Genomic DNA, 22,550 nt, shown 5'->3' with positions numbered 1-22,550 from the left:
CAGCTACAGCACGAGCAGCCTAAAAATCACTCACCAGGGCAAGCACACCAAGCCCTGGCACAATCTGTGGTAACTGACTGGCTACTTTCACTTGTTTGGTACCTCAGGAGAGCAGATGACAGCGATGCTCGCTGCCGTAGCCCCCACACACTACGCACAGGACTCACCACACAGATGAAGAAGAGCCACAAGCAGAGAGAAGGCCTGCTCCCACCACAGCCTGGGAAAAGCAACCACTGCTGGAGCCCAGACTATACTCTGCATCTCACAGGAGGAACAACTTACCTCCCACCTAACCAGCCCCTTTAATCAGCCCCAATCAGTTTCAGCAGCTGAGGCTGCAGAGCTGCAACACAGGGGGGCTTGGAGACTCTCCAATCATGTCTCACTGGGAGTTCCTGCCTCCCTGGGCTCTCCTGTTTGTAGTTTGCTGCCTGTTTTCATGGTCAGCAGCAGGATCTAATGTCCCCCCTCATCACTGCCAGCGGACCTGAGGTGCCTCAGGCCTTGCAGGGACCTAGGTGGGCACTGGGTAGAAGATTCATTGTTGGGATCTGGGAGAACGTCAGGGTGTACAGCCTGACTTCAGAGTGTGCAATTCCCCTTCATGCTACAGAGCCTTTTGCACACACCAGGACGGCAGGAAACACCATGGCATGTGTTCAGGGCTTTTGATTCTCTTTCAGGTCCATTTTCAACAGAGGTGTTTATCACCATCACTGTCCCCTGAGTGAACTCAAACCCTAGAAACATGCAGGAGCGTCTAGGAATGTGTGTCAGGAAGAAGGGATTTACAACAAAATTAGTTTCTTTTTAACCTCTATTTTTTTCTCTTTGTGGACTTGTTTGATGCATTCCTGACAAGAAGCATAAAGCCTGACATGAAGAGCTTGTGTCAGTTTAATATGTCCAGTCATCAAGACTGTATGAGCACCACATCACCAGCCCACATCTTTTCTCATGCTCAGGCTCCAAAAAATGCCTGTTTGAATATTTTTATATGTCCAGATTCAAGCACATATGCTGCATAGTTGCTCCTACATGACCAATAACCTGGACTTCAGGGGAAGTAAAATAAAATGTAAGTCAAGTGGAGTAAGAAACTTTGGCCCTTCCACCTCCAGAAGAACTTGTTCATAGCTGGTCCTAAAGGAAGAGAACAAAACCAAGCACAGCACTTACTTTTCTTACTTTTTATATAAAATAGACATTTACATACATTTTCTTCTGCAAAGATTTCGAGCATAACTCCTTTATGTGAAATCTAGCCATAAATCCCACAGTGAAAAAAGCAAAGACTTTGCAAATTCCTGCATCACTGACATACATCCAGCTGCTGCTAAGAATGAATTTATTTTTAAAATATTTCTAATCCACGGGCTGTTTCCTCGTGGGTTTGTTTTTGTTTGGTTTTTTTCTTTTTTAAAAAGATATGCACAGCAAATTTTAAAAAAGTAGGTACAGAAATAAGAACTATGTGAACAACAGGCAATGCAAACAACTCCTGCATGAGAGGAACAAGCAGTGTGACATCCACTTCAGGCAGAAATTTCTACTGTAATACAGCTGTAGAAACCATAACTTTTACAGAGGATACCACTGGGGGTATTTTCTAGAAGAAAAAATTTTCAGCAAGTCAGTACAAACATGGCAATGAACTTTTGCACAAAGTTATCAAGGTTACCTGAAGCAACTTTGCCACATTAAAACACCAGTGAATGCCAAGCGCTGTTTTTTTTCTTTTTCTTGTCTTTTCTTTTTTTTTTTTTTTTTCTTTTGCTGCTGGGTTTAAATGTACATGAAAGCAAAATGGTGCATTTTGAAATTGCTTCAAGAGACTGAAGCTTGGGCAAAAAGCCTTCTAAGGGCTAATTTTTTCGAAATCTTGTGCATAATTGCATATATGAAAGATAGAAATTGAGCACTTGGTCAACTTAATCACATAAAGATTGAAGAGACTTAATCATACACCAGCTTCAGTTTCACTGAGCTGGAGGACAGGTGGGGCAAAAGACCATATAAGGTTATTCTAAATTGCTGAATTAATAAATTAGACTGACAATTATCTTCTTTCACCAAATATTGTACACCATATCTGGCCAGATACATACACAGTTTATTTAACTGTGGAGAAGTTTTCATAGTTTTTAGATCATTTTAGGGGTGTCCAGCCTCCCCTGCAAGTTAGGCTCTTTCTTTTGGATTTTTTTTACTTACATTTCTCTCTACCCACATGCATGCATGGACAGCCCCCTGTCCTCCTCAAGATCTCTGGAATGAAGGCCATTTGCACTGCTGCATTCAATTACTGTTTGGCCAAAACAAATTGCCTGCACATTTGTAGGAAAATCTAGTCCAAGGAGTCCATGAGAGAAAGAAAATGTCCCCCACTGCATCATTTATCCTGGGGGGTAGAAAAGGGATGGAAGCAAAGAATGCTGGGATTTAAATAAGCAACAAAATAAAATCCATCAGCTGCAAATATTATTCATGGGGAAAGGAGAAAGCAGCACAATTATTATGTTTCTCATTTAGGATTAAAATGCACAGTGATTACATGAGAGTCCTAACCAGCTTTCCATTAATTCTCTGCTTTAATATTAGTGAGCACTGAGGTTTAGCCAATGCAACTTGCAGAGAGCATGAACTCTCCCCCACCAAACAGATCTTCAGCCATTTATTAATTTGCAATCTCTGCTAACCATGCTGAGCACTGGAGTTGGCAGAAAACAATGTATTTATAACTCATTATTTTAGAAGCTGCGCAATGCTAGAGGAAGAGAACATTTCCTATGATTAATTAAGATAATATAAAGTTATCCCAAGGTAAGTTGCTCGATTTATCTTTCACAGTAGCATTCCATTTTGGTGGAGGTAACCCATTTCACATCACACTCCATTCTATTTTGCCTGCAGTAAACCTTTGACATGATTTATGCCCTGAACAAACACAGGGTTTCAGCATGGGTGCCAACAGAACAGGGAGTCAGCTCAGAACTGCACAAGGGTTTAACTGCCTTGGTAGCCCATGGTCTGAGCCATTCTCCAAATCTGCTGCCAGTTTGCAGACTGTCATCCTGCATAGATGGGGTATAAAGTGCTGGTTCAGGAATGTGGGGCTCATTATTGAGCTCTCCTCTCTCCAACTACCATAAACCCAGCTCTAAAATGTGGAGAGCTGGCCTTTTAGCCTAGAAATGTAAACTGGTTCAACTGGCATTAAAATCCCTGGATATGCTGTCTGCCCAATTCAGGCAAGCGGATATGCCTTGCCTTCCAACCAAACCCCCTCCCTTACTGGGAGCATGGTCTCATCTTCCTCCATTTTCTGCAAGTGAGACAGTGTTGCACAAATGGTAATCAGTCCTTCTCCAGGATCTGGGAGGGGGGCATCCAAAGCTGTATTATACTTCTACACATACACCAATTTTAGGAGGTCAAGATGGCTTTGATCAGGTTTTAGGACAAGGAGGAGACAATAATTTCTACCAGGTCTCTCAGGAAAGACAAACTAAGATTTAAGCTGAAGTTAAAAAACATAAAACTAAGTCTTCCCCCTCATGAAGCATTGCTATAAAAAATACAACTTCTGTATTTGAAAAAATAGGTTCCATTGGCCACAATTTTAAGCCACACACTGCAGTGAGGCCTGTAGAATATATAGTATTTATTTAATATATCTTTATGAGGCAGTTTATCGTTGATACACATTTTTAAAGGAGGCATATCTCTCCCCACACTACTCCCCAAGCTTCAGCTGGCTGTTAGAGCACTCTGCAGATGCCTCCTCCCTGGGGGGCTTTGCACGGTACCACTGTCAGGGCTGGCTGCACCAAACTCTGCTCTGCCAGCCCCCAAATGCACTGCACCACAGCCAGCCTGGGCACATGGGGCTTTGGAGAAGCTGCCCCAAAGGGAGGCTCACCTTGGGGACAGGCAGAGAGCTTTCTGGCCCAGGTACCGCTGAACATCCCAGTAAGGAATCATCTACAACCTTGCAGTGCATGACAGGGAACTGACTGCTGTCAGAGGCCATTGCAACTTTGGTTTCCCCATCCCGTGGGACTGTGCTGGCATGATCCCACCTCCATCTCCTGGCCAGCCCAGCGCCCTGCAAAGCTACTCTGTGCATGGTGTCCAGCAGAGCACCTGCACTGGGGACCTGCAGAAATGTCAGTTCAGCCAGTCCACAGCCACAACAGTCGTGTGGAAAAAAAAGAGAGGGTTGCTGACCAGCCCCAGGAGCTCAAACCTGCCCCCAGCCCCGTAAAGTAAAGTAAGCTGCTTGGGCTGGGGGCAGAAAATTCACCAGCAAAACAACTTGCTTATTCTGATCCCAGTGCTCCCCTGGGAAGCTGGTTTGGAGGGAGAGAGCTCAAACACCTGTGGTGCCACCTCTTCCCCCCCCCAGCAGTCTCTCCCTCCCACCTCTGTCCACCTGTAGGCACTGGCCGGTGTCCTTGGCCAGTGGGGACCAGTCCTGCCTGGTCTCAGTGGGTGCACAGCCATGGCTCTGGCATTAGCCCTGGCAGGGCAACGACTGCACCTGCACTCCAAATGCAGTTGGAGTCACATCAATAATTCCTCAGCAATTTGACCACCACCAGCAGCAAGACAGCAGGCTTTTCAAACGAAACCAGCAATCCACCAGAACATGGCTGAACCATCCCACTGAGAGAACCTGGAGTGTGCTGAGGTGCCATGGCCAGCTAAATCTGGGCAGCACAGGGGTGCCTGCCACACAGGCTTTTCCTGACAGATGTGTTTTAAGGCATTGCACACCTAATCTAAACTGTCCTTTACTAATAATGCCAAACCCTGGGCTGCTCTTCTGCAGGGTCTGGCCACACTCAAGCTCAAACAAAGGAACTTTTCCAGCAGTTTACTGCTGCAGGAGGAAGAAACTGATGACCTACCCTGATGTCCAAACCCAAAGGCACGAAGCAGGATCCCAGTAACGCTCCCTGTGAACTGGTGCAAACCCCAGTGGAAGCAGCAGAAGTGCTGCTATTGCATGGCCAGTGTGGCCCCATGTACTCTGCAGCCACTTGCCTTAGAATCACTAGAGGGAATTATTCCAGCACGCCTTGTTGGTACTCCCTTTTTCTAACTTCAGACAATATGAGTCACAACACCCAGCCATGTGGCCAGCTGTGAAGGATACTGCCCAATTCATATAAAACAGAGAAAATATATTAATTATTTGATTATTATAAGTTAAATAAATAAAGTTCAAAAATAAAAGCCCCAGTTCTGAAGAGAATTTGTTTTCCCACCTCAGTATTTAAAAATATAGATTTATGACTGATCAGGTATAGGTCATTTTCTGTATCTCTTAGGGGAGTGGTGAGAACACTTAGACCAAGTATTTTGTCAGTGTTATCACCATGATAAATGGGCTTTGTCCCTGCACACCCATAAAAGAGCCTCCTTCATACCTTTCCAGGCTAGGAAATGTTCCCTAATCTGTCTGTGGCTTTACTTTACCTCCTATATTGATTAAATAGGTTGTTTGTTTTCCATTCTGGGGGCTGAGCTGGAGGACAAGTAATCCTAGAGCTTCCCATTGCCTTTGGATGCTTCAACTTTTTTCAGAGTAATAATTATTTGGCCTGGAGGGAGAGGGCAAAGGGTAAGCCCATATGATATTTGACAAAAGTGACATCATGAACCTGAATTACTACAAAATTACTGTCTAATGAGTAAAACATTCAGGCTAGGTTTTCCCTCAAAGGATCATCTGTCCTACTTGTAGAATCATCCTTCCAGGGTGATATTTAAATAGTTTCCCCTTTCTTTAGAATAACTTTCAAGTCACATTTAGAGCTGTAAAAGTGGCCACCATTTCCTCACCATCAACCCCTTGGAACCTTTTTTATGTGACCATTATGACCATCTTTCCTGTCTGCAGCACTTGCAATGAAGCCCATCAGTGGTGCTCTACACGGATGAGGTCAGCCTGTGTGGAGTAACAGGAGGTGCTACTTCACCCCTGCTGCAATGGATGAGTGCTTTGTCTCCATGTTTTCCCTGGTGACAACCAAGATATTGAAGGTACATGTCCCACCCACACTCCCGGTGTGACTAAAATGGGTTGAGCCTAGACATAAATCTTGATTAAAGGAGGGTTTTCATTCATGCTCCAGCATGTCCCACAGGAGCCGAGCGTCTCCTGTAACTTTGGTCGAACCTAAGCACGCATTCAAAGTTTGCCTTCCATAATTCTGAATCCTATCAAAGTTCTTTCAGCATCAGTTTGACCAACAGGCTTCCACCACGCTCTTCTCCAAGGGGCATGAGTGTCTTTCCGCTGGTGACTGATTGCTATGTCTGGTCTTTCTCCTGGGCTTCTTGGAACCGTTTCTCCAAGCGATCCAGTTTGGCCAGATTCTCCTTCAGCAGCTTGCTGTTTGGAACCAGTTGTAAGGCTTTCTCATAGTAGTCACGGGCAGTGATGTAGCTCCCCTACAAAGTAAATGAGTGGTAGATCTCATTCATATTCCACACACAAAGTCCATTCTGAGGGTAAGGTGAGAAGCGTAATACAGGGGAAACAGAGTTTAAAAAACTTGACATTGTTGGCTTACAAAAGTAATACTTCTTTATTAAATAGATCACCAAGTGCTGTTAGCCTAAATTTGATGAAACTCACACGGCAAGAAATAGATTTACATTTTTCTGTTATGTTGCACCAGAAGAATTAATTACTCGGCAGCAGGATAGCTTAAGGACATCACACAATGTGACTCCTTAAGACCCAAATCATAATGATATGCTAAAGTATTCAAAAGAATAAGCAACCACAGGGTAGGCTGTCTATTTCCATAATTTCATGCCAGTATTCTGCATTAGACATCTTTATTAAATTAATTAGGTAGAGAAGAACCTTAAGAGTCGACTCACGGTGACATTTTTCTAAGGTAGGTCAACAACTGAAGCAGAAAAGCTTTAGAGAGGAGCAGGTTGTTCCTTGCAGCCTGCACTCTTAAAATATGAGATTTGCTTTACCAAGCAACCTGGTTAGGAATTCTAGCTGGGGTGGAGAGACTTCCCTCCTTTTTGGATAAAATATGTCAAGGGCACTTGCTGTTCACAAACATGCAGCTCTTGGCAATCTGAAACCAATTTAGCTTTTTGTCCTGAGTAGTAGGCTCTGCACCTGGCTGCTTAGGAAAACCAAACCTGTCGTACCTTGATGTGCTCGATGCCTCCCATATTCATCCAGGCCTGTGCTTGGTCTGGGTTGAGCTCCACTGCCCGTTTATAGCTCTACAGAAACATGACACATTTCTAGGTTAAGAGTCTGACTCTTCAAACAAAACCAATGCTGGAGGGGAAAGAGAAACGCAGTTTCCTCTCCTGAAGCCATTCAGAATGAAATTCAAATTCCTCTTACATACAATGCACAAAGTGAATTTCAGTTTCTCTGCAGCAGAGGCATATAATGTACTGCTTCATGGCTCAGTTCATCTCCCAGCTTTTCCCTGCCAATGTGTGTTTTTCCTGTACTGCGAAAGGAGCCACACCTGCAACCCTGTCCCTGCCCCGTGCACCACTGGGGTCTCCTGCACATCAGGGTCATTTCCTTAGGCAGTGCCAAACACAGTGCCTGCCAACTACAAGCCATGTGGTTGCTCTTTATCTGCAAGGCTTTAATTTGGAGCTGGCAACAGACTGTGGTAGAGCCACTTGTGTGGAGGTTTCACAAGGACCTGAGGGCAGTGCTTTCCCTCCCCACTGACACTGAGTGTGTGAGAAGAAGCAATAAGGACCTTCTGGGCTCTGCCAAACAGCACTTTTTTTACATTGTCACAACAGGAAAGGATTTTCAAATCAGGATTAAACATCTCTAGGGATATCGAGAATATTCAGAGCAGCCAAAATAATATTTTCTGAATCAGAGAATAATGGAATGGTTTGGGTTGGGAGGGACTTTAAAGATTATCTAGTTCCAGCTCCCCTCCTACAGGCAGTGACACCTTCCACTAGACCAGGTTGCTTCTGTACTATTATTAATACTAACAAAATTTCTGAGCTGTCAAGCATCCTGCTCCACAGGACAAGCCAACCTCTCAGTTATTGGCTTCTGAGGCGAGATATAACAACATGGTGAGCCCTCACAGGTCCCCAAGCTTCCAGCTGAGCCACCTGGAGCTGGTCACTGACAGCAAGAGTGGCTAGGGCTGGATGGAGCAAAGGTCAATCCCACCACAATTCTGTACTTAACTTCTCAGAGCAGGGAGCGGTATTTCCATACAGGAATGAGGAGAAAAGTTGCAATTAGGTCTGGTAAAGTTAGCTGCCTCATAGCTTTCTCTGTACCAGTGATGCACTCTGAGCTCCTAAGGCCAACAGCCAGGGTGTATGCACCAGGGACTTTCACACACAATGAGCAAACTCCATCTTTTAGCCCATAAAACCACTGGCAGGTCTTAGAGCAATCATACCTCGAAAGCCTTGTCAAGGAGATTCTGTTCTCGTAGCTGGTTTCCTTTAGTGAAAAAGAGCTCTGATATGACTTTTGGATCCTTTGGTTTTAGCTGAAGCGCTTTTTCTATAGCTTCAAGTGCCTGTGAAAAAGCAAGAGGACATTATGTGCCTTCCATTCAGTGCCTTCCCAGTTCTCATTCTTTCCTCACCACTATGGACTCCCAGCATAAGAGTTGTCTTCCTCCTTCCCTTGTTTGCCCCACGTCATTAACACACAGGGAAATGAGAGTTTTAAATGCCTGGGGCTGACAGGCAGTAGGCCTGACAGCAGCAGGAGGTGTAAGTGATAAGAAAACCACACTGCTTCTCTTCAGTCTTAGTATGTAGATAAACTGAAGGTTTTAGTGAAGAAATAATCTACTGGATGTGCACTGAGGCACGTGACATGTCCCCAGAGAGATGGACTGTAAAATTCAACCTGACCTCTGTGTGTGAGCCCTTGGGACAAGGGTATCCCATGCCATGGTACCTTGGCATAGAGCTCCTGTTTGCTGTAGATGGCTGACAGAAGGCGGTAGCACTCCAGACACTCTGCATCCTCATTAAGGATATGGTTCGTCATCTTTTCGGCTTCCTTCGTCCGCCCCATCATCGCCAAAACCTGAGCCTGGAACAGAGCCACGTAATAAAGAGTCATGATCTTGAAAAGCTCAGCCCTCTGTCATACACTGGGCTGCACCCAGTGGCTGCTGCTCCTGTGTCGTGGCCCTGCCCTGGCCCCAGGCTCACCAGTGCCAGTCGGATGTCCTTGTTGGAAGGCTGCAGCGCTGCCGCTTCCCGGTAAACCTGCAGCGCTTCTTCGTATCGCCCCGTGTTGTAATACAGAGCCCCCAGCGGGGACAGGATCTCAGCCTTCCGGGATACCTTCAGAGCCCTGGAGTTTGGGAAAAAGGGATGCTTCAAGGTGGTGAACAAAGTGGAAGAGCGAGGTGGGCTTGTCCTGGGATGGAGAACCAAAGCTCTGCACCATCCCAACCCGGGAAGCACGAATTTCAAGTCCTGGGAAGGGATGAGTGTGCCCACAGCAGCAATCCTTCTGGCCACCTGACCTGAGAAAGGGGAAGAGACACCTCCAAAGTGCTCATAAACCTGCAGCAGGCATGGGGATAGTTGACAGTGATGAAACCTGGGGAGTGTGAGCACAAATCTATATGCCAAAAAGAAGGCAAAAGTACCCCCACCCAGTCCATCCTGCTGCGTACCAAGAGTCAGGGCCTGCCTGTTGGCACATTGCTGGGAAGGGCCGGAGTTCCTAATGGTGCCACGGCTTTGGTGCTGAGCTGTGCAGCAGTTATGGCTGTTACTGGTGCAGCAACCATAGAGCAGCTTCAGGCGGGGTAGGAGTTGTGGTAATAAAACCTGCCCATGCTACCGAGAAACCTCTGACTATCATCAGAGCACCCCCCAGCCAAAAGCAGCTGTGTCCATCCTGGGGGCTTGGGAATAGTCCAGGGAAATCAACACTGCCTGAGCTCATGCTGCCTTTCCAAGCATTCCCCAAAAATAGCCAAATCTAGTTTCAAACAGATGAAGAATGAAGGGAGGAAACCCCATGCATGCAGTGACACATCCGTGTATCAGAAGCTCTTTACCAGAGACAAGCCATACAGGGGCAGGAGGAAACCCTCTGTCTCCCACCCCAAATCCTCACCTCTTGTACCACACTTCAGCCTCTTTGTTCTGCCCCAGGGAGCGGTGAAGCCTGCCCAGGTTCACCATGGCCACGTGGTGAGCGGGGCTCAGGAGGATGGCCTGTCTGTAGTGGGACATGGCTTGCTCGGGAGACCCTGGAGAGGAGAACAGCCATTAAACTGGTGCATCAGAAAAACCCTGTCTCAAACTCAGCATCCAGTAATGTTCTGGTTTTCTTTCACCTACTGCTGTATGCATGGGAAACATTTTGAGAAAGAAATCCTGACTCAGCCTTTTGAATGTAAGCGTAAGAGAAACTGCTGTCCAAACTAAGATTTAGGCCTCAATATTCAGACAATCCTGAGAAATAGATTTTCTAGGGGCGGGTTTTTGCAAGTTGAGGATACAGTCACAAGAAGATGACTCCTGGCTGAAAGCACCCTCTGATCTTGCAGCAGTGGGGACAAAACCCCTGTGCTAAGGACAGAGCCCACCTCAGAGAAGGGGCTGGGGCACATGTGCCATCTCCTGGTGGAGCATCCTTTCACCCTGGCCCACTGGAGAAATGGACAATGAAGAATGGAGAACAAGCCACCCAGTATTCCCCACACCACCACCAGAACCGCAAAGAGTTTCAGCTCTCTCCAAACAGAGACTACTCTCTCCACCTCTGCTGTGTTGCTCTGAGCTCCAGCTCAGTCTCTGTGTATTGCTCAACAGGACTGGGAGTAGCTGCCAGGGACCAGCTAATTCCCACTCGGGGCAATAAATCCTAGAGCAGAGGTGTGCAGATGGTGCACGTAGGCACCATCTCTGTGCTGCACAGGAGCCATTGGGTGGCACTGCTTCGCTGTGTGAAAATGTGCAAGGTCCTGCAGCCCATGACATCACCGAGCACCACAACAAAATACAAGCAAAAAGAGAGGTGCAAGATCACCACCCCAATGCCTAAAGTTCCACTTTCAATACCATATTTTTATTTAGCTAAATAATGGTAAAAGTATAAAGTTCCAGCATTTCAGCAGTGCAAATATTGCGTTTTTAATCCCAGGGCTCGTTTAATTGGTTTGCAAACCCCAGACCAGATAATCTCCTGATGAAAACCAATATTCAAACAGCTTTGTCCACCAACAAAGCTTTTCAGTGTTGGCATTTTTTAAACCGATTCACTTCACAATGTATTTAATTCCATTTCGAGCTGGAAAACAGATCTCGAAAACAGCCAGTGCATGTTGGGGCATTGAACATGCTGCTGTGGGAATTTTCTTTCCACAGTTTTTCAGATCTAGTTCACTTTTTCTGAGACCATCTATGCAACTTAAAAGTTACACAGACACATCTCAGCGTGTCCATTACAGGAGAGAGGAAGAACGTCTGTGGAGAGATTTAGAAGTGTTTAAGATTCACCCAAGGCTGAGGACATGTTGTTCAAGGTACAACTTTTTCAAAACATCCAGCAGCAGCCTCGATCTTTCCCCACCACTGAGCAGGCAGATGTTTTTGAAAATTGTATCTACAAAACATCCTGGGAAGCAGCTGGGCACACACCTCAGTCCCTCAGCCAGCCGCGCTTCCCCTGCTCAGCACACAGGTAATGTGCATCGTTAAGGGTGACACAGAGTGTCTGTGACCACTGCAGAGCTGTCTGGAGTTGTGGCTCCCCAGAGCCAACACTTGCTGGAGGCTTGTTGCACAAAACCCTGCAAGTTAATTGGCGTGGTGCTTCACAGCATCTCCCTGTGCCGCCGGCAAAGAGCGCAGCCTGTGACAGGCTCACCACCAGCCGCTTCCTCCACGCCTTGTCATGTCTCTAGGAGGGTTATTGACACATCATGCCCCAAGTATCAAAAGTCAGTGGGTTTTTTTCCAGTTGTTTGTGTGTAGGGAAGCATAGGAGTAAACCAGGAAACGATAGTTTTGACTTTGGCAGGGTACACAAGTACAAAAACCAGAAAGTGCTCTGTACTACATTTGAACCACAAATTTTGGCAGGAATAGGACAGTTTATCTGGGTTGGCAAGCAAAGATGAGTACAACATCAGAGGAAAATTACGCAGGAATTTTTATTACTTGCAAGCTTGAATTTTGCCAGGGCCCAAATTCAGAACCTCAACCTCTTTTGCTAATGCCATGACACCTCTTTTGACTATGAATACTGATTTTGGTTTTGTATTTGTTTCACACTGGTACTACAGGAGAGTGATGGCCAAGTGTCAGCTCAGAGGCAGAACAGCCAGTTGCAGACTGACAGACACCATCATCCCTTCCTCCCAAGCACCACTGGGGCTGGGCACACGTGATAGGGAAAGAATGGGTGGCAAGCACACACTTTAAGCCTACGCTATTTCATCACTGAGTCTTGGCTCTGATCTGTAGGGACAACAGTGAGACAACCAACAGTCATTTGTCAAACTTAGCCTTGCTCATAAAGCTGTCAATAAAAGGTGGCAATTAAAGTGACGTTTCTGTTGTTATGTGAATGCCAGAAAGCGCCAAGGAAGTTGGATGGGAACCAGGAGCCCAGAAAATAAAGGATGCCATTACAGAGCTCCTGAAAAATCAATTCACCCCACAGTGTATAAGGTTTTGCTTTCACAGATGATTGTGGTTTAAAAGCCATGTTCCTTTCTATAGTGGTGGCACTTAACCCTTACAGTCAAAGAGCTGCTTTGTCACAAAATAGGGCTGTACATGCTCCAGAGACCATAATGATCCATTTGTGTGCCTGTGATTTGGTTTGATGTGGCCATGCCTTGCTGGAAAAAAGGCAGTACTGTCAGGGTGCTGCCCAGCTCACACTGAAGAGGGCAACTGCCTGTGTGAAGATGGTGAGAAACACTGAAGGGAACAGCAGGGCTGAATGCTCCTGCTGCACAGTGCCTGCACTGATTACGAATTCCAGTGCGCTGTGCCCCCTCAGCAGCATGGGGATATTTATTTCCAAGCTACCGTGGAGGAACATCTATTGCCTTGGAAGCTTTTGACACCCTTTTAGATGTGTACTGCTGAATAAAATAAATCAAAGCAAAGAAGGCAGAGAGGGAAAACTCCCTTGGTCCTCTCACTTACCAGTATCAACCAAGAAAACGCCGTAGTTGTTATGCAGATCGGAGCTCTCTGGACAATTCTCTATGCCAGCCTTATAGACCTCCTCAGCCTCCTGAAGCCGTTCCTTAAAAGAGAAGGAGATTTCTTAGCAATGGCAGAAAGGTTGTCAGCACCATTTGCTGCACACCTGCATTCTGTGACAGCTCCCTCGCTGCACAGGGAGCTCAGGGCACCTGCAGCCACCCCACCTTCCAGGCCAAAATTTTACCCCAGGGCATGGATGTAATATAGCTGCCAGCTAGTGTCCCAGAACAATTCAGACAGCTTTCCCCCATGCCTTTCCAAAGGTAGCTACCTGTGAAACACCTGGAAAAGGTGGTGCTTGTGCAATGCCAGTGAGACCCCAGCTGGGCACACGCTCAGCCAGGAAAAACACAGCAACAGGGATTGTGTGGGTTCTGTTGAGAAATATCTATCTTCTGGGAGCTGATATATTCTAATTTATTTGTTTAATGAGCATCTCGCTGGCTAACATTCCCCCTCTGGAGCTGTGCTGTTCATTCCCTAAGCAGTGAGGAAAACACAAGAATGAAAGCTTGCTGTGTGCGATGGCTAGGGAGCAAGTGCAGGGGGATAAAGGAAGCTGGAGAAAGATGGAGGGTGGTGAAAGAGTGGGGGAAATCGGAAAAGATTCAGATTAAAACCAGGTGTTGTCAATGTGTGAGGTGTAGCTCACTGGGATTGATGGGACACACCATCATGCTGATTCCCCAGCTGCACTGAGCCCTCATTTTGCATAGATTTCAAGGAGGTTTGTTGATGCTGAACATTTCTAGAAAATACAGATCTTTTCTTTGGGAACACCCTGCCTACAGAAAGCATCTGACTAGCTGGGTTCTGTCTAGCCTGAGCTACGGGCAGCCCAGTCCTGAAACAATGACCACATTTCTCTTTTGGATCAAAGAGCAACTTAGAAAGGTTTTCACTTCCCTCAGTCAGACCATGTGTGTCCACTGCCTGCATGCTCACCAGCATGGGCTCCTTCCTTCCCCCCACTCTCAGAGCTCGGCTGTCGGGTGTGTTTGTGGAAGGAGGCTGTGAACAGAAGAGACAGGCACGGTGCAGAGGGGTGGTAGGCAAGCCTGCAGCACCAAAGATGCTTTCCTCAATTCTTCCCCTTCCACTGAGCAGCACAGCCCTACAGTGACAAACTCCACAGCCTCCCGATGATGCTCCCAAGCAAAATCAGCCAACAGGCTCTTCACTGAGGAGGGCCTGAAGCTCCCAGGGCAGATCCATGCTCGGGAATGAATCCACACTGAAATAAAAGGTTGGTCCACTCCCCGCTGTGGACTCTCCTCAAGGCCTGCAAATGGCAGAACTCCCTGGGCTTGCCCTGGATTTAAAATCTGTACCTGACAGCAGCTTTTGCTCCACAGCTGCACAATGTGAGGACTCTTTTCTCACTTCCTATTTCAGAACTGGAGAGCTGGAATGAACTGCACTGAAAGAGTATGACATGATCACACAATCACACGGTTTGCCACTGTTAAGTCCCTTCACATTTACATGATAAAGGTCAGCCAGCAAAAAGGATAAGTGTGCAATGAAGCACAGAAACACGTTTTTAAAAAGTGCTTAACTTCGGAAATTTTGGATAAATTGATGTGAATTTGACAACATTATCCTGCAGAGTCAGGAAAACTATAGTGATCATCAGAACTGACTAAAATGAAAAGCAATTTTGCGTGCATATTTTCCAAGATTCATGTATTATTTTCTTTTCCTCTGCTTTTAATTTTCAGCCAATGAATGCAGCTTTGTATGCACGTATGTCAGCTTATTTTATTTACTGATCATAAACCTGATTTTTAAAGCAAGGAAGAGCTGTGTTAAACTGGATTAGTGTTCCATACTGGATTAGAGTGTTCAAAACATTTACCAATATTGAGCACTTTTAGCACTTTTATCGTGGTTGCATTGCTTTTTTGGCACCTAACATCCTGACCCTGCATGCCTCAGGCTCATTGCCCAATCTAACAAAGTGTTTGCATTAAGCACGGTCAGAAAGTGGCAAGGGTGGAACCTGCTATTCCTCCCAGAGCTTTCTCTCCTCAGCCTCTCCTCTTCTTAGCAGAAATAGAGCTCTAACTTCATCAAGGCTTGCTTCTCATTAACACTTAATAATGCCACTCCCAGATCTTCATGAAACATTCATCAACCTCACAAAACTCAGAAGACTGTCTTAAAAATGTATGAGATTTTTATGATATTAAAAAAATTATGCATATGAGTATCTTTCGGTTGAACTCCAGGCTTTTAAGTCTGTTTTTCATAAGGCTCGGTTTTCCAGTTTGGTTATGACTGAGTAGGCTCTCCTCTGCAGCAAGGTGGGTTAAACAGTTTTGTTTTCTAAGGAACACACATACAAAACCAGTTGAAACTAGGGCCTGAAAAGAGCCACCAAGTAGCACACAATGATGGACGGAACTGAAGCTGGGAAGAAGGGAAACTGTGGGGAATTGGTGTTAGAGTGTTGTGAAAACAGGCAGCGAAAATGTTTGATTTCTGTTACCAGTGATCATGGAAATCAAGGAAAACTGCAGTACAGTGCAACTGAGTTACAACTGCAAGCAGAAAGAGCACTCAGAAAGGCAAGCATTTATAAAAGGCACAAACAAGCCAAACTGTTCTGTACAATGCAGCAGTGGTGTTTCCCATGTCAGCTCTGGCTTCAGAATCAGCTGTCAAGGAGAGAAAAGGGCAATTACATCAAGTTATGGGTTAATTCCCTGGCACCTGAGACATTCCTCTTAGCAGCACTTTTTCCAGGCGTAGAAGGGAAGGAACCATAAGGCCTATTTCAGATTCATCCCCTTTAATACGGGGGGAACATGCCATGCAGGACTGACCAAGGCAATCCTGACACTATTTCACTGTGTCCACACGTTTCCCTTTCAGCCTTAGAGCAAAGCTGGAGAAGCAGAAGTTGTCATGGGCATGGTCACCTCATGCAAGTTATTTTAACCTGGCACTTCAGCCCCTTTCTATCACATCCCAGCGAGAGGGACCCGATGGTCCCTTCCCCAAAGCTCCACAGTGATGCCATCCTGCCTGGCCTCACAGATACCCCTACAGCTGTGACACAGCTCCGGGCCACAACGAGACAAAAACCCACTTTTTGTAACTTTTAGTCGTTTTCAACACTATTGCTCAGACAAAGAGGAAAACCCAAAACTGAAAAAATGGGCTCCTGTCATCATCCTTTGGGCTGAAGATGCCAAAACTTCTGCCTGTACCCCTGGAGGGTGTGACTGTGCAGCTCCCAGCCATGGGCAGCAGCAGGTATTGCAGGACAGACCCTACTGGGGTCACTAGGATGGGTGTGTGAGGCAGGAGGTGCACAATCAAGTAGTCATGCTGTGGCTGAACATGAGAAAGTGTTAAAAGTCTGCAGAAAAATCACTGTTTTCTGAGAAAATTTTACTAACTATCTTTTTTCCCTACCACTTACTCAAGTCACAAGAGGATGAACAATCCATATGTAAGAGAGATGAATTATTGCTGGATTTACTAATGGCATTTGCTTTGGGCAGAAGGTCTCGGGACTCCATAATGGTTTTACTGCTCTGCTGACCTTGCAATCGATTGTTCTAATTAATAATTTCAATTAATATTAAAACCAGGTATTACTGCAGAGAAGTCACTTCCTGTACTTGCAGGAGACTCTTCATTGATGGGCTTATTCAAAGCAGAGTTCCCATTCAACAAGGCTCATCTTTAAATTCATACACTATATTTTGAGATCCCTGCAGATAATATTGATAATATTTGAAATACTCTTAAAAAGGAAAATAAAATAGAACATCTTTCAGTAATTCACATACATCATAGGTGAGTTTTGCAGAGTGCCTACATCATTAAAGAAGATTAAACAAGACCTCTGCCTATATTTTTGCTGAAATGTATCCCCTTCCCTTACAGAGAGAAGATTTCACTAACCAGAATAATGGAGAACAGCAAACGATACCATTTTGATTTGTCTGTATTTATATTCAGCAACCTTTAAAGAAAGCTTCAGCACCCCATGCTATGGAACATTTAGATCTGAAAACTGAAGGAGAAAAAAAATCAGTTTTCAAAAGGTTTGCAGAGGTGTGCTGGAGCTGTGCAGTTACAGGGACCTTATCATCCACCCCCACAGCCCCAGAGAGGGACCACAGCACAAAGCACAGCATCCCTCATCTGCTGCTGCAGGTGTGGAGGAAAGGAGGGCTTGGTGGTCTCAGTGTGGGCACTCACACCTCATGGCTCCTTCTGAACTCAAGGATTTTGTGCCTCAAGTTCTCTTTTCCTCTGTGGGGACGATATTTCACCTCACAGGGATGTTGTAGAAATAAATTACCTAACTACAGAGAGTAGGGAGAGCCTGAGTAATGAGCATGGGGAACAGGCCTGAGAGGAAATGAGTAATCCTGCCTCCAGAGCACAGCCTGGGCCATGCACAGTAAATAAGGCCTGGAGGCACATGAACAATGAGGTTAAACAAAATATTGAACAGCCACTCATTAAGAGCAACATAAAGCCAGGGAGCCTTCTCACTCCCTGCTCGTGGTCATCTACCACGGTAATCAGGGGCTGTATCCCTGTGTGTGCATGCAAGAGGCAGGATCTGGGCTGCAGAGGACACCTGGCTTCTGACAATTCCTACTTTTGGGATGATTTATAATGCAATCTCAAGGTTATCTGTGTAGGCGTGTGTGTGTGTGTGTGTGTGTGTGTGTGTGTGTGTGTGTGTGTGTGTGCGCGCGAGGGGAAGCACTCACCTCTCCTGCTGTCACAACATTCAAGGTGCAATGATTAAGACTTCTCCATAGATGCAGGGAGCCGCAGAGAGGGGATTTACTCACAACTTCAGCAGTGATTTAATTCAGAGCCACACCATGTGGGTGTAATTACTCACTGTGAATGAGTTGCCTCCCATCCTGGAAAAGCCATCTGTAGAGCAGCCTGAGAGCTCTGTGCAGACAGCGTGGACCCACGCCTGCCACCACGTGTGAGCGAGGCGAGGGTGGGAGGTGCAGGAGGTGCTGTGGCTGTGGCAGCAGAGCATGCACACGAAGGCAGAGGACCCGAGCCATCCCCGTTACCTGTTCAGCCAACAGTGAGGCCAGGCTTGAGTAAGCATCTGCAAACTCTGGGCCGTACTTAATGGAGTCCCGCAGCAAGATTACAGCTTCCTCCTTCTTCCCTTGGGACCTGCAGGGAGGAGGGAAAAAAACCAGAAAGAAATATTCCTGTAAGTACATGTTTAGGTTATCCCACTGATTAACTACTTTAAAGAGACGTGGAAGTCCCCGGCTTGACCTTTTCAACAAAGACTAAATGATTCATTCACGCCTCCTCTCCACACTGTGAGCACCCAGCATTTCCTCAGCCCATCACTGTCTCCAGCAGCTGGGAGGATAGAGACTTTAATGACTCTATGCAGTTAGGTATCTGAAAGGAGGGTGCTGAGAGGATGGAGGCACTGTGATCTGGGAACAGGGCATTCACTCTCACTTCAGTAGGCTGGAGGCACTGTAACACTTCATTTCCTCTACTAAAACCTTGAGGAGTCTCTGCATGTTCCTAGACAAGTGCTCTTACAGATCTACTTGCAACTCCATTATTTTGAAATGAAAATATCTGCCTAGGATTGCTAAATAATTCCTTAGCATGTCGATCATTAGGCTGGAGGAGTTCTGTTCTTCAGATCCTAAGGATTATGAACAGAGATAGCTGAGAGGTGGCTATGCTGATGAACTAGTTTTTTTTCCCCAGCATTGCTCTGCGTTTATGGCTATGGAAAATGGAAAAGGTTTCCTAACAAAAATCTTGGGATGTTTATTTATTTGAGCTACAGTTTCTCCAGTATCGCTCTGTATTTCTCTCCTTTGAAAAATGAGAAGGTTTCCTGAACAAATATCTAAGGATGTTTAGCTGGGCTGAAACAACGTTTTCCTTGTGCTGGGTGTACAAAGAATACGAATAGTGGGGCTTAGAAAAAGAAACAAAGGGCTCTGAGGAAACAGAAAGTACGTGAACACCTTGCTGCTTTGGCCTTAGATTCCATCTGAGTGGCATGGTCAAGTAACCAGATCTTGTTTATAAGGTGCAAATTTCAGCTGATAATATATGTGGCTTTGCAGATTTTTTCCCTTTCTAGTTGTGTAACTGGAAGAATATTTTGCCTGTGCATTAAGCTAAGTAAAACCAGTTGTGCTGGTCTTTTACTTCTTCCAGTGGTGTTCCATATAAATTACACAAATGAAGCAAAAACAAATAAAGAACCACTTTTCCCCTACACTAATTAAAGTCTAGCTAGCTTGTCAATTTATAAAACTTTGGGATCCCTTGGCTGGAGTTTCACGACACATTTTTATAAATCAAAACCAGATGACGGCTTTATAAAGGTATTGATGTTTGGCAAAAAATGTAGGAAATGCCCGCTACAGAAATAAAAGGATTAAGTGATCCACTCAGCAGCAGTAAAAGTTCCCATTAACCACAAGCATTCCCTCTGAACATGGGGCAGCCCTCTTAATCACTCTTTTATTCCAAAATGGCCTCTTTTTTTCTCCATTTGATCCAAGAACAATGTTTGTCTCCTGAAAGTGGGGGTAAAGAGGGAAAGATTATGGCATCCTTTTATGTGACAGACTGAATTACATTAAAAAAAGCAGATCCAGTAGTTTCTCAGAGGGCTTAGGCCTGCAAGATACCAAGTGCTCTGGCCAAGCACTTAAATGTGTACTTAACTTTTATGTATGCAAGTTGAAAATTAATTACTGGTTGAAGTGCTTTCCTGGCTCAAGGCCAACACTTTGCAGGATCAAGGCCATCTCTTACATAAATCTCCTACAATTTGGGAGAGCACAAAGCATTGAAAGAACAGTCCAATACGCTAATTTACCATAAACTGGGGATCTGGAGCAGGAATAGTTAGGTAATGTGTATCTTCACTGTGACAGAGAGAAGAACAAATTCAACTGACATGAGCAATCTGTGACCACTTACTCCAATTTTTACCCAAATTACCCTGTTTTATAATAGCCTCTCTTGACTCCCTCTCCCACCTGAGCTCACAGCCTTGCCTCTACAATCAGCATGCTCAAGCTGAAAGCAAGGAACAGCTCTTTCCACCGAGAGCATCTCTTACATATTTTTGCAAGTGCCCCGCAGTTGGAGAAGCACCAGGTTAAACCACCCTGCCAAAGTCTGGTGATGCACAGGGCTGTTTGCACTGGAGCCAATTTCACGTGCAACAGAGAGCAGCCTAGGAATTAGTGCTCTAAAGACTTTGTAACTTTCAGATTTTATTTTGTGAAGTTATTTAGACTGTATTAAAGCCAGAAACACAGAGCTCGACAAAGGCTCCACAACTCCTCTGAACAAATTTTTACAAGGATACAGAGAAGCCAGAGCCAAACTCTTCTCAGAGGTGCACAGTGACAGGACAAGAGGCAACAGATGCCAGAGTAGGAACACTGGACATCCTGATCAGATATAAGGAAAAATATTTTTGATTAGATATAAGGAAAAATATTTTTCGCCGCAAAGGTGGTCAAACACTGGAACAGGTCGCATGGAGAGATTGTGGCATCTCTGTCCTTGGAGGCGTCCAAGATTCAGCTGGACACAGCCCTAAGCAATCTGATCCAATCAGGCTTGCTCTGAGCAGCTGGCTTGATCTCCAGATGATCTCCAGAGACCCTAAGTTATAACAGGAACCTAAGTTATCTTTTCAATCTGCTGCAAAAATTAGACTGCCAGAGTTTGGGGGAGGTGTTTAACCACAGTCTCCAATGTGTATGTGATACTGAGGGACACCTACAGCCCTTCATGAGACACAGAGTATCCTGCAGAGGCCATTCAGAAAGCCAGATGCAGTATCACTGAACATCGCCACTCAGATTGCTTCTGAATGAAAGGAGGGAACGTTTCACTAGCTAAAAGGTCGTAAATCTCCACACGTGGAATCTCTAGCTGATGTTCTTCAGCATCTCCAGGCAGTTCCACAAGCCTGTGTCAGCACACTCACATACATGCAGAAGCCTGTATCAGAGAGGGCAGACAGGCCTTCCTCTTCTGAATAGATGGGTTTCCTAAATAGATGGGACTAAACCACAACAACAAACACTCAGGCCATGTTGTATGTTACTCTACATCTAGAAGAGAATCAGTCCTTTGAGTGAACTCAAGATTCAGGGGAGATAGTTTCTAGGCATTTCACTTTCCCCTTGAAAACGAAGCTGTGACACCCTCAAAGCACATGAGAGTTCTGAGGTTTTTCTTCATAAGGAGCAGTGCACTGAATATTGCAGTGCTTTAGGTGTGGATTGATACAGCACCACAAATAAGAAGTTCTTATCCATTCTTCCTGCAACAGAAAGCTGAGATTGATATTTATTTCAAACGTTCACAATATTTTATTTCTTGTCTCTTTACAGAACAACCCACAGGCTATAAATTTGTGAGGTATTCTGAATGATATTTATCTGTATCTCAGTGAACCTGAATTTATACAGAGGCAACAAATACTCAAAACACAAGAAAGCAGCATCAGGCTGCCCTGTGTCACTGATCACAGACCATGAAAGCAGAGAGATTTCTCACTTTCAGGTAGGCCATCTTTTGGGTCTATTTTAAGTAAGAAATCTGTTGGCATTGTTTAATTATCTACTCTCCAATATTTATATTAGGCACAAAAATGATGACATACAACTTTATTTTAGGATATGTAAACAAAACTAGAGGCTTATGCAGCCATTACCCTGCAATACTTCCTGAGAACATTCATCTTCTGGCACATAGCTGTCTTCTTTATGTGCAAACAGAAAATAGAAACATCATTTTTCATCTATGGCTTCCACAGAAAACAACTTAAAAATTCCAGCCTGTGTCCTCAAAACAGTTTTTTACTCAAGTTTAAATCACATGCAATGGACACTTAAATAGCTTATTTGCATGGAATAACGAAAGGCAGATTCCCACATGGGAATGGCAGACCCATCCTTCCAAAATCCTGGACTTCCCTTTTCTCAGTACTCCAGAGGAGATGAAATCTAATATCCACCATCAGATTTGCACACTATGAGCAGAGATGGGTACAACGAAATCAGCAGAATTCAACTGGGAATTCCCCATGCCAGACAATTTCATTACATGTCCCAGTACAAGCAGTGCTGTTACTGGACATGCCTGAAGTGTTGCAGGTCTGTCTCTTCCTGATCTGCACCATGCTCTGAAGCCTTTGTAAAGAGGACAGAAAATGCTTTTATTGCTTGACCATTTATCTTCTCTCTGACATACGTTTAAAAATCAAAACACTCTTCATA

At 45.2% G+C, this 22,550-nt stretch overlaps 1 protein-coding gene across 1 annotated transcript in view; it reads right to left on the bottom strand.

Moving 5' to 3' along the window:
* Positions 1-1,178: 1,178 nt before the first annotated feature.
* The window catches only part of TMTC1 (transmembrane O-mannosyltransferase targeting cadherins 1), a 138,594-nt gene continuing 117,222 nt past the window's right edge, over positions 1,179-22,550 (bottom strand). Inside the window, exons 13-20 of the mRNA XM_048300927.1 lie at positions 18,321-18,429; positions 13,192-13,294; positions 10,142-10,277; positions 9,220-9,364; positions 8,960-9,097; positions 8,448-8,570; positions 7,192-7,269; positions 1,179-6,465 (exon numbers count right to left, since the gene is read on the bottom strand). Coding sequence (XP_048156884.1) covers positions 6,325-6,465; positions 7,192-7,269; positions 8,448-8,570; positions 8,960-9,097; positions 9,220-9,364; positions 10,142-10,277; positions 13,192-13,294; positions 18,321-18,429 — 973 coding nt within the window. The 3' untranslated portion in view covers positions 1,179-6,324. The remainder of the gene's footprint in view (positions 6,466-7,191; positions 7,270-8,447; positions 8,571-8,959; positions 9,098-9,219; positions 9,365-10,141; positions 10,278-13,191; positions 13,295-18,320; positions 18,430-22,550) is intronic.

This window comes from Corvus hawaiiensis, chromosome 4 (assembly GCF_020740725.1).
Source record: "Corvus hawaiiensis isolate bCorHaw1 chromosome 4, bCorHaw1.pri.cur, whole genome shotgun sequence".
In the NCBI taxonomy this organism is placed as follows: domain Eukaryota; kingdom Metazoa; phylum Chordata; class Aves; order Passeriformes; family Corvidae; genus Corvus; species Corvus hawaiiensis.
Note: the sequence above shows the minus strand (reverse complement) of the source record. Positions and strands in the feature narration are given on the sequence as shown.